The 14,042-nt window shown below is 37.7% G+C and overlaps 3 protein-coding genes across 15 annotated transcripts; 2 read left to right on the forward strand and 1 right to left on the reverse strand.

Annotated features, from left to right (window-relative positions):
- The first annotated feature begins 856 nt into the window (after positions 1-856).
- On the forward strand, positions 857-5,280 carry Pof (RNA binding domain-containing protein painting of fourth). 7 transcript variants are annotated; one of them, XM_072897470.1, is made up of 6 exons: positions 857-959; positions 2,171-2,836; positions 2,900-3,405; positions 3,533-4,004; positions 4,143-4,538; positions 4,655-5,280. In XM_072897470.1, exons 1-6 carry the CDS (start codon positions 939-941, stop codon positions 4,718-4,720), a joined length of 2,127 nt encoding a protein of 708 aa, XP_072753571.1. In that variant the 5' UTR covers positions 857-938; the 3' UTR covers positions 4,721-5,280. The 7 variants fall into 7 exon arrangements, with proteins under 7 accessions (XP_072753571.1, XP_072753572.1, XP_072753566.1 ...); XM_072897471.1 differs by lacking the exon at positions 857-959 and adding an exon at positions 1,080-1,298 and having other exon boundaries at positions 4,655-5,279; XM_072897465.1 differs by lacking the exon at positions 857-959 and adding an exon at positions 1,656-1,789.
- A 168-nt stretch (positions 5,281-5,448) lies between these two features.
- Positions 5,449-7,436, forward strand: Pcna (Proliferating cell nuclear antigen). Its single transcript, XM_072897533.1, has 4 exons — positions 5,449-5,830; positions 6,056-6,221; positions 6,311-6,455; positions 7,166-7,436. Exons 1-4 carry the CDS (start codon positions 5,610-5,612, stop codon positions 7,417-7,419), a joined length of 786 nt encoding a protein of 261 aa, XP_072753634.1. The 5' UTR covers positions 5,449-5,609; the 3' UTR covers positions 7,420-7,436.
- Positions 7,437-7,960: 524 nt separating this feature from the next.
- Positions 7,961-13,963, reverse strand: LOC140668470 (uncharacterized). Of its 7 annotated transcripts, none has more exons than XM_072897492.1 (7): positions 13,359-13,486; positions 12,929-13,016; positions 10,446-10,687; positions 9,780-10,304; positions 9,576-9,683; positions 9,330-9,494; positions 7,961-9,248 (listed from the first exon to the last, which is right to left on the reverse strand). In XM_072897492.1, exons 3-7 carry the CDS (start codon positions 10,680-10,682, stop codon positions 8,862-8,864), a joined length of 1,422 nt encoding a protein of 473 aa, XP_072753593.1. In that variant the 5' UTR covers positions 10,683-10,687; positions 12,929-13,016; positions 13,359-13,486; the 3' UTR covers positions 7,961-8,861. The 7 variants fall into 7 exon arrangements, with proteins under 7 accessions (XP_072753593.1, XP_072753595.1, XP_072753589.1 ...); XM_072897494.1 differs by having other exon boundaries at positions 13,355-13,369; XM_072897488.1 differs by lacking the exons at positions 12,929-13,016; positions 13,359-13,486 and adding an exon at positions 13,768-13,963.
- Between the last annotated feature and the right edge of the window lie 79 nt (positions 13,964-14,042).

The following is a 14,042-nucleotide window of genomic DNA, read 5'->3' on the forward strand; positions in this document are numbered from 1 at the left end:
CAGATTTGAAAGAAAATGGACAATTGTTCGTGACGTTTTCTCACCTTCTGCGATGCGAACGAGCCTTATTTAAAAAATCAAAATCCATATTTATATTAATTAATTTAATTTTGCATACAATTTATTTTTGGATCTTTTGTACGTGAGAAACATTATTTAAATATCAAATTGCCAATCGCAGTTTTCAGTCATAATAATTAATATGATAGTGTGAGTATGTATATACATATATGTATAATATATATATTATAATAAAAATCTATAGTTTACGTTACATACACTATACATTTCCTCTGCGTTCGAATTTCACTGCCAGTACTAAGAAATGTATAGTGTATGTAACGTAAACTATAGATTTTTAGTACTGGCAGTTTACTGGCAGTGAAATTCGAACGCAAATATTTCCACGAAAATACGCAAGCTGAGAATAATCGAAATCCATGTCATGATGTATTTTAGATGTATTTTTGTGTTTGTATTTTTTTAAGAGGATACCGGACTACCGATCGAGTTCTAATCTAACAAAACGGAACGCAAAAATAAAATAGGTTTTCCCCTCTCAGAATTGCATGAAAGAATATTTGTGAACTTTTAAAAATGAGCTTAGAAGCCTAGACAAAAAAAAATTTCGTTGCAGAAAATGTTGCCGCACCGGGAAAACCTATTTTATCTTATGTGTTTTATATCTTATAAATTGCAACTATATATATTGTTTTGTTAGATTATAGAACTCGATTTTTCCCGAATTTTTGGACTAGCGTCTGATTGGTCAACTATTGCGCATCTTTTGAGAATGGTACGCATACTTTTCCGCAGAATACATTCTTTCCATCATGCTTTCCCGGTTTCACTTTTCATTAGTGTCACGTGCGCACTTGCGAGAGGAGAGTCGCTTGATGAAGACTCGAGATTCGAGCTATTGATCGACGGTCGTACACATGGAGGAAAATAATAAAAAGGTATTGTTCACATGAGCTGCGCTCCGATATTCACTGCCAATACTGAAAATCTATAGTGTACGTGACGTAAATTATAGATTTTCAGTATGGTAGTGAATATCGGAACGCAGCCGCAGCCAGATAATCGTACACGTGAAAACGCGAACGCAAGTGTATCGTGATCGTGGGAATTTGAATCCGACAATCGATCGCGCGCGCAAGGCACGCACGACGGCGTAGGTGTATGTACAGCTGTACAATACCCTCGCGTCGCGGAGTCGCCGAAATCATACACGCGTGGTCAGCCAACGCAACAAGATCGCGCCAGGTTCGAGATGTGAAAAGATGATAATGAAGAGAGTACGTATTTTGTGCACGTTGAGATGAGGGCGAAATCAAGTGTATGTTGTAGTCTGTCATCGTCCGCGTACCATTATTATATCCGCGTCCGCGTGTGTATAATGTCAAGTCGTCGCGTATATTTGTTGCGCGACATGTTGCAAATCGATATGTAGCTTGAAAGGGAAAAAAAAAAACGGAGCAACACATCGGAGAGACACGATGTGAGAGTGACAGATGCGATACGTTCGCGTGTAACAATGAATTGCATAACCGTAATTTCGCGTCAGGGTCGGGTCAGGGTCGTTCTTGTTTATTTATTTCTTGCAAAAATCGTCACCTGGAAGTTGGCATCCCTGGGTTATCTTTCTCTTTCTCTTTCGCGTGCCTTGTATACATTCGCTATATATATATATTATATTATATACGTTCTCATGCGCGTGCTACAATGTGTTTACGTTGTAACTCAGGAAACGCTGTCTCCTTATAAGGGCGAATCGAATCGAGTATATGTATGTGCAGTATGAAACGTCAGCCCTTGAAGCGCGTGGTACCCAGTGAGAAATGACCCATCGATCGATATCAAATTGACATCGAATCGACATCAAATCATCGAAATTACATCAAATTGATATCAAATCGACATCGATTTGATAAGTCATTTCTCACTGGGTAATGTCTGTCCTCTCCGTCGTCTAATGCCTTAGGATTTTTTTTTTATTTATTTTGCAACGATATTCATTTAGGTTAGCTTGTCAATGCTGACAATGTTTATATACTCCGATATTATTCATGCGATAAAACGATCACTGTTTTAACGAGATGCTTTCTGATTGTGTAGATATTTGTAAATCTCTCTTTTTGTTTTAATTCATAATTTTTTAATTTTTCAGAATACAGAAAAAGATAATGAGGCAAAAAAACAAACCTTTGTTAAGCAAGAGTCTATAAATTTTGGATACGATGCTTCCTCGTATGCCAATTATTCTTCATCATCGTCCACCCCTTCCACTGTCGCTCAACCTTTACCAGGACAACCACCCTTGCCACCTATGCCACCACCATCCAGCGGAGTTCCAGCTCCGTCTCATATATTTGGACCAGTGCATTCTCAAGTCGCTCCTATTCAAGCATGGACACATCCGCATGCTCCATGGCAATGGATAACACCACAAACCCCATTACAACCAACTGCACGTGAAATTGCTAATACTTTTCAAAGAGAAATGCCTTTGAGAGGTAACTATGTACGTCGCGAACGATTTAATCACAATAGGCAAGTGTATAATCAGAGGAATAACTTTCGTAAAACTAGAAGGTTGGCGAGATATGGACAGTCGCCAGGTCAATTCGATCAGGCCGCGTACTTTGGTGCGACACTGACAGGTAGTCTCGGTTTAGAATGGCAGAGAAATAATTATACCGCGACAGGAAATGACACTATAATAAACCACATGACTGTTCCTATACCTAACCATCCTATACCTCCCATTCCACCAGGAATCGTGACCAGCAGGCATAGCGAAGAAACAGAGGATCGAGATGTGAAAATTGTACTGGTGATTATGTTCTTCGAGTATTACATAAATTTTAAAGATAAATAATACAATGAAATTTTTCAGAAGGAAGTTGTAGTAAAGAAGAATAAACCAAGGAAACCAATGTCCCAAAGTTATCCCAGTAGACCATGGAATAGAGAAGATGCAGAGAGAGCCTTGAAGACTGAAAACGAATATAACAAGAAAAATAAGATTAATGCACAAAGCTTAATAATTAAGTTTCCTGATCCAGAGCTAAATAAAGACATTGTTAGATTATTTCATCCTGGCATACAAAACATACATTTTCAAAGTCCAAGCGGACCGAGATACTGCTTCATTCAGATGGCAGAGAATGTGAATATCGACGAAGCTATAAAACAATTAGAGGAAATTCAGTTTGGTGTAGGAAATCTGAAAGTCGAAAGAAAATCGTTACGAGACGAAGATAATCCGATGCCTGAAGAGATAGATCCCTATACTTTATATATAGGAAATTTGCCCGAATCTGTTAATGTAAACGAGGTGAAAAGCAAATTTCCAACAGCGCGAGTAGATGTAGGATATGCGCAAAAGATGAGAAACACCCGGTTAGTTATAAAAGATACATTTATATATATTGTTTATACATATATTCAATATAATAGGATTAGTACTTTTTACTATTTCATAATAATACTTATAATACTTATAATACTTTTGCATCTTCTGTTATAGATATGCTTTTATAAGATACAATAGCGTAGATGAAGCGATAGCAGCTTATAAACAAGCGCATGATTTGATGTGGGACACGAGGAGTATTATTGTTAGATTTAGACGGCAGCGAGGTAACGCTTGTCTTCCTGGAGAACCTAAATCTAATGTTAAAAAAGTTAAAGAAGAGTCAAGTAATGCTGAACAAGTTAAGAAGGAACAGAATGCAAATCATATTGAATTTAAGCCTAATGTTAAGAAACTGAAGGATGAAGTAAATCAAATAAAGAAAGATGATAAGATAAAGCACGCGGATAAATCGTCGACGAATCAAGATGCAAATAGTGTTGAAGCACGATTGCAAGACAATACCAATAAGACACAAAATAAACCAACTTTGCAAGTTCAGGAACAAAATGCAAATTCTCATTTCTCTGTACAGAGTCTGATTACGTCGGCTGTAACAGCACAAGAACAACAACAGCAGCCCTGGGTAATAGATATAAAAATAATATTATTAAATTATAATAGATTGCATATATGAAAATATACATATATGAAACCAGTTTCTATACTATTTTTTTTAATAAAAAAATGATTTGATATATTAATAATCTTTTCTTTTGTGTAGACATCGCAACCTCCTCAGATACCTTCAGCATCGGAAGCTCCACCACCGAATAGTCCAACTGAGACAGATCTTGTTGAAGAAACAATGATGCTCAGAGATATTAAAGAAGAACCTTTAGATTATGAAGAAATGGACATGTCATGTCATATGCAATCAGACAATGATGATGACAACGATGATGACGATGACGATGACGTAGAGGAATCGGATGACACTAATGATGACGAAGATGATAACGAGGAAAATGATAACGAGGAAAATGATAACGAGGAAAATGATAATGAGGAAGATGATAATGAGGAAGACTTTGAAGAAGATGAGACTATCGATGATGGAAATATAATATTCAATAAGTCATCGAAAATATTAGAAGATAACGAAGATGAATCAACTGATGTAAGTATAAGGATGATCAATTATTTCTCAGATTAATTAGAAACTTATATCTTAAGATCGATGATATAATTCTTTGCTGAAAACACAAGAATTTAGCATATGCTGTTTTATTTCAGCACCTGGATCAAATGTTCAATGAATTGGAGAATATGACAGGTGATATTGGTTTTTTAGAGCATTGAACAATATATATCGTTTTAATGCTCATGTATCATGCTGACCCAATTTTTATGAAAATTAATAATTTCATATGTATTGTGTAAATATCAGTAGTTGCATATTATAATATAATATGTATATATATATATGTATATGTATTATAAGAAATATAATGATATGTATATATGTATATATATATATATGTATTATATATATATAATAGTAATATAAACAAATGAGACTGCATGTAATTAAATACAGTAGTATAAGTGATTGCAGAGTCATGTTTAAGCATTTTGTAATTATCATTTTTTTTTCTGATAAATTTCAATGAATATACCCAAGCTTAAATGCAAAATGTAAGGTATTATATTATTAAAATTATTATTTTGTGTATTCTCGCTGTAGTAATCAATCAATCTATGCGTTATTTTATTCAATAGCCCAAGTTTATATATATAGTGAAAAATCTACAAATACATCAATACTACATTTTTCACATATCCATAATTACCAATAACACACAATGTCAATTATAATTGAAAAACTACGAGTTTACCGAGTTACAGAAATATAGCATTTAATATTTTACAAATAATAATTCTTTTTTTGTACACATTTATAAAACCATAATATGAAAAACTTATTTCTTCCATATATATAATAACATATTGCGATCATGACGTTTGAATACCGGATCCAACATTTTTGCTAATTCAAGGATGCCATCTACTTCCGTTTTAACTGACGAGAAAAGGCGCGTAATTGTCTTCTATAGCCGCGAGAATGCCTGTTGCTTTGTGTCGCTTTGGTTGATTGATTTTGTGAGTGTTGCGTACGATTTTTTCGTATTTTTTCCGCTCAAAGTAAGCTCGAGGATACGGAAATCTATAAGCAGAAACAAACGACAATATGTTCGAGGCACGTCTAGTACAGAGCGCGATCCTGAAGAAGGTGTTGGACGCGGTGAAGGATCTTTTAACAGAAGCAACGTTCGAATGTTCCGACTCGGGAATTCAGGTCCAGGCAATGGATAACGCTCACGTTTCCCTGGTCTCGTTGAATCTCAGGAGCGATGGCTTTGACAAATATCGTTGTGATCGGAATCTGTCGATGGGCATGAGCATTAGTTGGTGAGTTGAATTTTCAAGGTTATAATCCGAGGAATCTTCTTGAAGAAAAAAAATAGTTACATTAATTGTAAGAGAATACTTTCCTTTCTTTTGGCTGTCTTTTTATATTTTAGATATTGTAAAATACATATTTATATATATACACGACAAATATATATTTACTCGAGACAAAAGAAAGGATTGCGAGAGGGAATGGAATTAAACAAAAAAAAATTGTCTTTTCAGTATGTCAAAGATCCTACGATGCGCCGGTGCAGAAGATACAGTGACCCTCAGGGCGTGGGATAATCCTGAGTCCATCGTTTTTATATTCGAATCGCCAAACAAAGATAAGCTCGCTGAATACGAGATGAAGCTAATTAACATGGATCAGGAGCATCTTGGCATTCCTGTAAGACTTGCTTAGATATAAATAATAAAATAATTAAAAAATATATATAGTTCTTTGTACATAATACTTTATTATTTGTTTTATTTTAGGAAACTTCTTACTCATGTGTTGTAAAAATGCCATCTGCAGAATTTTCTCGTATATGTAGAGATTTGAGCCAGTTTGGAGAATCTATAACTTTTGCCTGTACTAAGGAAGGTATAAAATTCAGCGCAAGTGGTGATTATGGTTCAGGTAAATATTTTCCATGTACATTTTAGAAATAGATATGTTACAGATAATGATGTAACATATATATATATACAATTTGTGTTCTCTACATTGTTAAAGTAAAATGAAAACTATGTTATCAATATTTCTTTAATATTGAAACTTTTCATATATTTTGTTAATGACAAATAAAAATTGATTTTAAAATATTGTTAACTAAAAATATATTTGAAATGTTTTCTTCCATTTGTCTGAAAGCAAAAGTTTATTTACATTTTGTTACCAGGAATATTTTTATGATAAATATTTGATTATTAAATAAAACTGTATAGAATATAAATTTTGTAGATAGATTTATATAGAGAAACATTCAAGACTAAAGTTGACAATTTTGTTGATAATGTTTATAATTGTGATACAGAAGTCATATTTTATAAATAGCTTTACTTTTTTTGTATTTTAAACTAAAAATACAGTTCAAATAAAATTTCAATTTTTAATGGCTTGAGCTGAACTTTATCATGAACATAACTGTGATTCATAAAAGCTACTGAGATTACTTAAGAGAAATTACTGATAAAAAAATAATGCTAGTTCTCTATTCTTGAATAGTTTTCTGTGAAAGTTACTGTTATATGCTCACAATAGAGTTAAGTTTAAACCATTATTAAATTTAAATTTTATTTACATTATGATCTAACTTATACATGTTTTTTTTTTTCTATTTTTTGCAGCCAATATCAAATTAGCACAAACTGCAGACGCTGATAATGAAGAGGAAGCAGTAATAGTTAACATGCAGGAACCAGTAAAGTTAACATTTTCTTGTCGTTATTTGAATTGTTTCGTGAAGGCTGGTCCTCTTTGCAATCAAGTTCAACTGTCCATGTCTGACGATGTGCCTTTAGTATGCGAATATAAGATTGGTGATATTGGACACATCAGGTATTACCTGGCGCCCAAGATCGATGACGAAGAGGAAAATTAAAATAAATAAAATTTGTATACACTGAATTTAATTACTACAATATAATCAATATCGTATTAAGTTACTTATTGCTTTGGAAAATGTGTCCTAGTATTTTTCTTATATACTTATCATATTTATTTCAATAGAAAAAGATCAATCAGCTTGACACATTAATTCTTATAAGGGGATAATACCATACATTTGTTTTTAATAGTGGACAGAAAATTAAATATTCGATTATTCAATATTGAGGTATAAGTAACGCAAAGTTAGAAGTACTTTTAAGATAATATATTATTTGAATTTTACATTTAAAGTTATTTGGCTTGTCACAGTGCTAGCGTAATGCAGAATTGACACTAAAATTCATAGTAGAGTGACACAATAATGATTAATATAGCAAAATGGTGTCCTCTTAATCAATATTCACATTGTTACTGTTCCAGAGACTGTGACAGTATTTTGATAATATCGCATTGTGTTTTTTTTTTCTTTTTATATGTAAGAAGAACTCAATATATCTCCAAAAAATTTGATAAATTTTAAATATTATATGTTATATTCTTATATTTTTCTTAGCCTAGATCGAAATTCCAAGTTTTGCTTAATCTTATTTCTTATACGTTTATGTATAAGCTATTTTAATATAAAAATACATAATTAACTTACGAGCTGAGGGAATAAAAGGGCTATTATGGATGGAATAGCCTAAAAGTATACAGTTAAATCTTACATAATTTGGATTTTTTTTATAATTCTAAATAATTAAGTTAATAAATAATTGTTAAATATTGATTTATAACTATAGAATTATTTTACACGCAAGCACTCCTCGGTCGACAGATCTTTATAAGTACAATAGTAAAATCATTCAGCACACATTTTTTTCCTTGTATGTAAAAAAAAATTTGTTTTAATAAATTATTTTTATATGCGTGCACTACATTAGAGAAAAATAAGAGAAACAGATGAAAACATAACAAAATGAGAGTTTTTGGCAATATTAATCAGCCTCTTTGGTATTAAAGCCCTGATATTGCTTTCTTGTTTTAACTCAACCAAAAATTATTTAACGAGAGAGGAGTTCTATTATATATTTTATACATCATTAAAAAGAAGATTATTATATTATAAAGAACGTGATAATTCTACCCTTTTTAGAAAAAATAGTTTGTATTATAGATTTCTCTCCAATATGCATTGGGAATTTTTAAAATGCGCTCAGTTATGCTTTTCGGTGGAGATTACAACACAGATCTCGACTCTACTAGTTCCTTGTCGCATCACGCTCCGATTTGGCATCCTTTTATACGTTATATAGATACGCGTTCAGTCTAGGTAGACATAATATTGAACATAGATAAGATGCTGTATAGTCTCTCCACGACTGAGACGCCATGCAAAACAGAAATATATATATTTATATATGTATATGTTTCGGAAAGGAATGTGAAGGGCCTTTAAGCGTTCGTGCTACCATTACTCCCGTATAAGCTGGGATGTACATATTTGTCATGCAGTGTTCTTAAATGCCTCAATAAATTGCTCTTTACATTGAAGCCTTTTTTGCAGTAGGAACAGAGGAAAGGCTTCTCGCCCGTATGCGTTCTCTGGTGGATGACCATCGAAGCGTGGCTCGGGAATTCCTTTTGACATATGTTACATAACTTTTGGTGATTGTGTACCCTCTTAGGTTTAGGGGGCGCCGAATTGTTCATCAAGGCCAGCTGCTCCTCCGTGTGCTCTGTCTGTATGTGACGTACCCACTCCTGCGGCGTGGAATACATGTTACCACATAGATCGCATTTTAAAGGTGGGAAATCCTTGCTGTCATCGTTTACGTCGTCCTGAAATCATCGCGTTACACGAAGTTTCTGTAATATATTGTATCTATGTAAATCATATCGCGTTCAAGAAAATCGAAATACCTTTCGTTTCTTTCTTCGATTTTCAGTCATGTCAGCGTGCGTGAATTCTATATGTCTCACCCAATCTGATGGTCTGTTAAACGTTTGACTGCACATGTCGCATGTCAATGGTGTATATTCCTCTTCTTCCATATCTCCATCCTCGTCCGCGCTGTGCACTATCTCCTGCGAATAAAATAATAGGAATTGTTATTGCTCTTTCTTCGTTACAAAAAGAATAAGTTTTAATTTATTTAATAAACGCACTGGTTTGATATCAATCTCGTGGTCTATCGTAAGCGATTCTGACGGATCGATCGTCTCTTCCCAATCAATCGGTTCATCCTTCACTAATAGTTCCAGATTTAATTCCGTCTAAAAAACGAGAAAAAAATATTAGATTTTCTATGAACGCCTCTCCTTTTCTTTTATTGTGTTATTGCAACTAAATCTGCAAAAAAAATGTCTCACGTTTTCGCTCTCTTCGCTCTTCGACTTGTTCGATTCGACGTCACTGTTTGCTTTCTTCTTCTTGCCATTCGTTTCGAGATTCTCCTTGTTTTTATTTTGCTCATTATTTTTGTTTTCCTCTAAGATCTTTTTGGCGTCAGATTCGTTGGTCTTTTCTTCGATTATCTTTTCGGTGCTCTTCCTCTCGATCGGTTTCGAAGATTGTACACTATTTTGGCATGCCGTAGCCGCCTGTTGCGCGTTCTCGACTATTTTCTCAGTGGTCGGTTGAACCAGTTTGATCTTCTGTATTTGCCCCGTCAGCTGCGACGGTTCCCGTTTGTCGCGTTCAATCTTCTGATTGTTCGACTGTATATTTTCTTTCTTGCTGCTACCAGTATTTGATCTCCATAGTCCACGTACCCGCAATATATCACCAGCTTTCAAGACTCCCTCCAGCTGATCATTCGTCACGGTGGCTTCACCACTGTACATGTACTGTATCAGGATTTTTAACGTACGATATCCGATTTCTGTAGGCAATACCTGAAAAGCCCAAGAATAATATCATCGAATCATCTGTAATATATGCGTATTGTGTACTAGTTTCTAATTGACAATCGATTTAGTAACGAGTAAAAAAAAATTACACGGTAAGAGATCCGGTAAATTTTAATTTATACCAACCACAATTATCGGAGCATTGGTGTTTGCGCCAAAGTGACACGTCTGGAAAATGTGACTTAGGTACGACGAGCAGGCCGCGAGGACAAACCGATGGGCCGCCACGTGTCGGCCGCAGGATGTGGCCAGCAGAACATCCGCAAAGGACTCTGAATGAAGTAGCGTCGCGACGGAGCTATGCAGATGTGCTCCGTAGCTGTGCCACTTGAGCTGATAATTCTCCGAAGCGGCGATTGCCATCTTTTCTACATTAAACAAAAGCACGATGTTGATAAAATAAAATTATTGATTAGATAAAATACAAAAGGATAACATTGTCATCTTGTAATATCGCACATTTAGCGTTAAACGCACATTCCTCAAATTAATTAAACTTATCTAATCCGATACAATTTTGATGTAGAATAAAAAGCAGAAAGATTATGTATATGTACAATGTTTGTAGAGAGAATTTTAATGCGTCTGTACGCGATAAGCCTGTTGCATGGCGATGTAATCTCCCATTGATAAATCGATCAAACTATATATTTAGCAGGATATGACAGTATTGAATTTGTTTTTCGTCAGCTTCTTGCGTATTTTTATCTGTATCGATCTATCGTCACGATTAAACGACTTCGGATGATTATATCTATCTGTGAACTGCAAAGACAGTCTAGAAAGAAAGGCCACACGTCGCCATGATCGCTCACGTCCGATCTCACGAAAAGCGTCACGATCTAGCGAATGATCCGCGTGATCCACGAAGACAAAAAACCTGTTGTCGTCTCCTATTTTAACATTATCTTTCTACCGCGATTATACAGCAATTGCGTAAACTTGACATCGATACACTCGTGCTACTCCAAAATTGTACAAATCGTTTAAGAAATCGATACAAAGAGACACGACAAGTACTCTCTCGAAAACGACTATATATATAATATTAGTCGAGTTGAGGAGATCGTTTCAATCCTTCACTCACGACTCGAGCGAAACTATCGAGCTGTTTCCTTGATCACGTTTGCGACGATCCCGTCTTCGTCGTCGTCGTCGTCGTCGTCGTCGTTGTCGTCGTCGCCGCCCGTATACAGATCAATGCAGGCCGATAAGTCGCGCAACGTGATAAACTCGCCGCCGCGAGATTATTTCCCGATGTCCATAACTCGCCACGCGTTAATCGAATTTGCAAACTCAATCAGGATGCGCAGGCATATCGGGGTTGACCGCCCCGTCCTTTACCGCGAATCCGGCGATCCGACACGACACCCTTCATTCGCACCCTCTCGATACCGAGGTCGGGGATCGCGTGTACTATTACGTCGCGAATGTACGTATGTATATGCGGATTACACCGGAAACACTCCGTCGTGTGTCTCGATACCGAGGAAGAACCGCATTGATATTATCGCTCGCTCGTGAATCATCCACAGGGAGAAGAGGCGCGAGAGAATGCGTCGCGACGAGCCCTCGATCGCTTTCCCCCCTCTCTTTCTCTCCCTCTTGTTCTGGCCAGACGTCTCGTTTTTGCAGTCGAGTAGCGATTTACCTGAAAACATCGGTGCACACCGGTAATGATTCTCGCAGAATTCACTCCGAGGATTTACTTGAACGCGCGAGGATTTACACACGACGATAAATCAATCCGTAAATAAGACGTAGGACCAGGACGTCGACGAAGACGAGCACTGCGTGCACGAGCGCGGCGTATCTCGCGCGCGTCGTTGGTGTTTTGAAAGGCGCTTGGCGCGGACAGGACGGGGCACGGGGCAGATACGAGCATCGAACCGCCGCGTAGGGGCCTAAAAATCGATATTTCGGTCTTTGCTCCATCCTCTCCGCGCGCCGTACGGTGCGGTGCGGTGCGGCGCGGTGCGGTGCGGCGCGGCGTAGCCGTGGCTCGACGCTCGCCGGCGAAAGCCGGCTAGAGAGGTAGAGGCAGAGGGTAGGGTATGCCCCCCTGTGTTCATCATCGATTTTCCCGGCTACCAATCGCACGCATCCATTTATCGCATCGATCGCCCGAGCTGATTTCAGCGTTTGCGTCCGTACGTCCATCCGCCCGCTCGCTCCACGACGATTCATGCACCCTCCCGACGATTTCCTCTCTTCACCCCTCCACTTCTCTTCCTATCCTCCCCACACCCGCCGGGATACCCTTCCTGCGACCCTACCCCTTCGTTGAGGCGACCCTCGCCGCCACCGCTGCCGCCGCCGCCGCCGCCGCCGCACCGCCGTTGCTTCGGTTTCTCTGTATCTTCGATCGTAGATACGACTCGAGACTCGAGAGACCCGTCAAGGGTCGCGTCGAGAGGGAGGCCGACTTTGCGGACGCTGCGATCCTGACATCCGACGCGATCGCGTCCGCCGCCTTCTTCATATATGCCTGTTGATATCCCGCCAAAGTCAACCGGCGGTTTTCTTATTCAAAAGTCTTTTCCTGTAGAAGGGGAACATATAGGATTTTCCGAGCGGCAAATTGTCGAGATATAAGAGGTATCGATCACCTGATGACCGCTCGATGATCTATCCCGTCCAGATGAAGGATCGCGCTTCTTCCTTTTTCTCCCGTTTGTGAGTTTGTACACGAGACGTCTAGAAGATATTTTACGAAAAAAATTAATCGTTCTCTCGTGATGATATTCGCCGCGTCTCTTTGATTGATTTTCTTGAACGGTTTGGAATTCTCGTCTCTTGCAGGTTTAATTCAAAGTTTACACGCGCATTAATACAATATACATGTGTAAAGCAAATTACGAAATTGATATATATCACAACGTGATTTATCAGTCATCAAAGAGCGCGTTTTTGCATCTCGCTGAATAATAATGCTAGCAATATCCGCCATAGGCAAGTTTAAATATATATATTTTTTTTACAGATCTGACTTTTATTTTATATACATAATAATAATAATAATAACGTTGATATACCTACGTATTTATAGTGGAATCAACAATTACACTCTTATATCACTCTAATGTCACGCGACGACGCGCTGAGAGATCTATGGATCGTTTCGGGCTTTGTCATTCCGACAACTTGGTAGAAATTGGACGCGATCGAAGATGCTATTCGTGCCCGGTGGAAGATGGCGCCGGTAGTGGGATATCGTTCGATTTTCAGGATTTCTTCGGTTACATGCATACGTAGCGTACGTGTATAAGAGTGTATGCGCGTGTGTTTGTGTGTGTCTGTATGTGCATGCGTGTGTCGTGCGCGGCGACGTACCGCATTGCGTCGACGACCCATTTTGCAACGGGGGCGACAAGTCGCGCTCGCGCGACCCTCCCTGCCATTTAAATAATCAATCTCGCGACGCCCGCTTATCGAGACGCCTTTTTACCTGCCGGTGCTACTACGAGGAGATGGTCAGGATGCGCCGCGTGATTTAGCGCCGTCAAATCCTCGGTCTCGCGTTGCATCTGTATTGTATGATTTTTACTTCTCTAGCTTCCCTCGGGCACGAAATCACGCGAAGTAGCGTCGTAAAAAAAGACTGACAGTTGGCGCTGACGACCGCGGGAAAAAAAAAAAAAAACAAGGAAACTCCGATGATCGACGACGATCGATCCGCAGTCCGCGAGATGTGAAGGTATGCGCGTTTGAATCGCGATCTCC

Source organism: Anoplolepis gracilipes, chromosome 8 (genome assembly GCF_047496725.1).
Source record: "Anoplolepis gracilipes chromosome 8, ASM4749672v1, whole genome shotgun sequence".
NCBI classification, from domain to species: Eukaryota; Metazoa; Arthropoda; class Insecta; order Hymenoptera; family Formicidae; genus Anoplolepis; species Anoplolepis gracilipes.

What these genes read in the sequence shown, in the direction of transcription:
- Pof (XM_072897465.1), top strand. Translation starts at nt 1,712, where the DNA reads ATGCGCGTGCTACAATGTGTTTACGTTGTAACTCAGGAAACGCTGTCT. An exon ending in GCGAATCGAATCGAGTATAT is followed by an intron (nt 1,790 to 2,170) that starts GTATGTGCAGTA and finishes TTAATTTTTCAG; the next exon opens with AATACAGAAAAAGATAATGA. An exon ending in ACGAAGATGAATCAACTGAT is followed by an intron (nt 4,539 to 4,654) that starts GTAAGTATAAGG and finishes GTTTTATTTCAG; the next exon opens with CACCTGGATCAAATGTTCAA.
- Pcna (XM_072897533.1), top strand. Translation starts at nt 5,610, where the DNA reads ATGTTCGAGGCACGTCTAGTACAGAGCGCGATCCTGAAGAAGGTGTTG. An exon ending in ATGGGCATGAGCATTAGTTG is followed by an intron (nt 5,831 to 6,055) that starts GTGAGTTGAATT and finishes TTGTCTTTTCAG; the next exon opens with TATGTCAAAGATCCTACGAT. An exon ending in AGGAGCATCTTGGCATTCCT is followed by an intron (nt 6,222 to 6,310) that starts GTAAGACTTGCT and finishes GTTTTATTTTAG; the next exon opens with GAAACTTCTTACTCATGTGT.
- LOC140668470 (XM_072897488.1), bottom strand. Translation starts at nt 13,846, where the DNA reads ATGCAACGCGAGACCGAGGATTTGACGGCGCTAAATCACGCGGCGCAT. An exon ending in AGAGCGAAGAGAGCGAAAAC is followed by an intron (nt 9,684 to 9,779) that starts GTGAGACATTTT and finishes CTCGTTTTTTAG; the next exon opens with ACGGAATTAAATCTGGAACT. An exon ending in ACGAGATTGATATCAAACCA is followed by an intron (nt 9,495 to 9,575) that starts GTGCGTTTATTA and finishes TTTTATTCGCAG; the next exon opens with GAGATAGTGCACAGCGCGGA.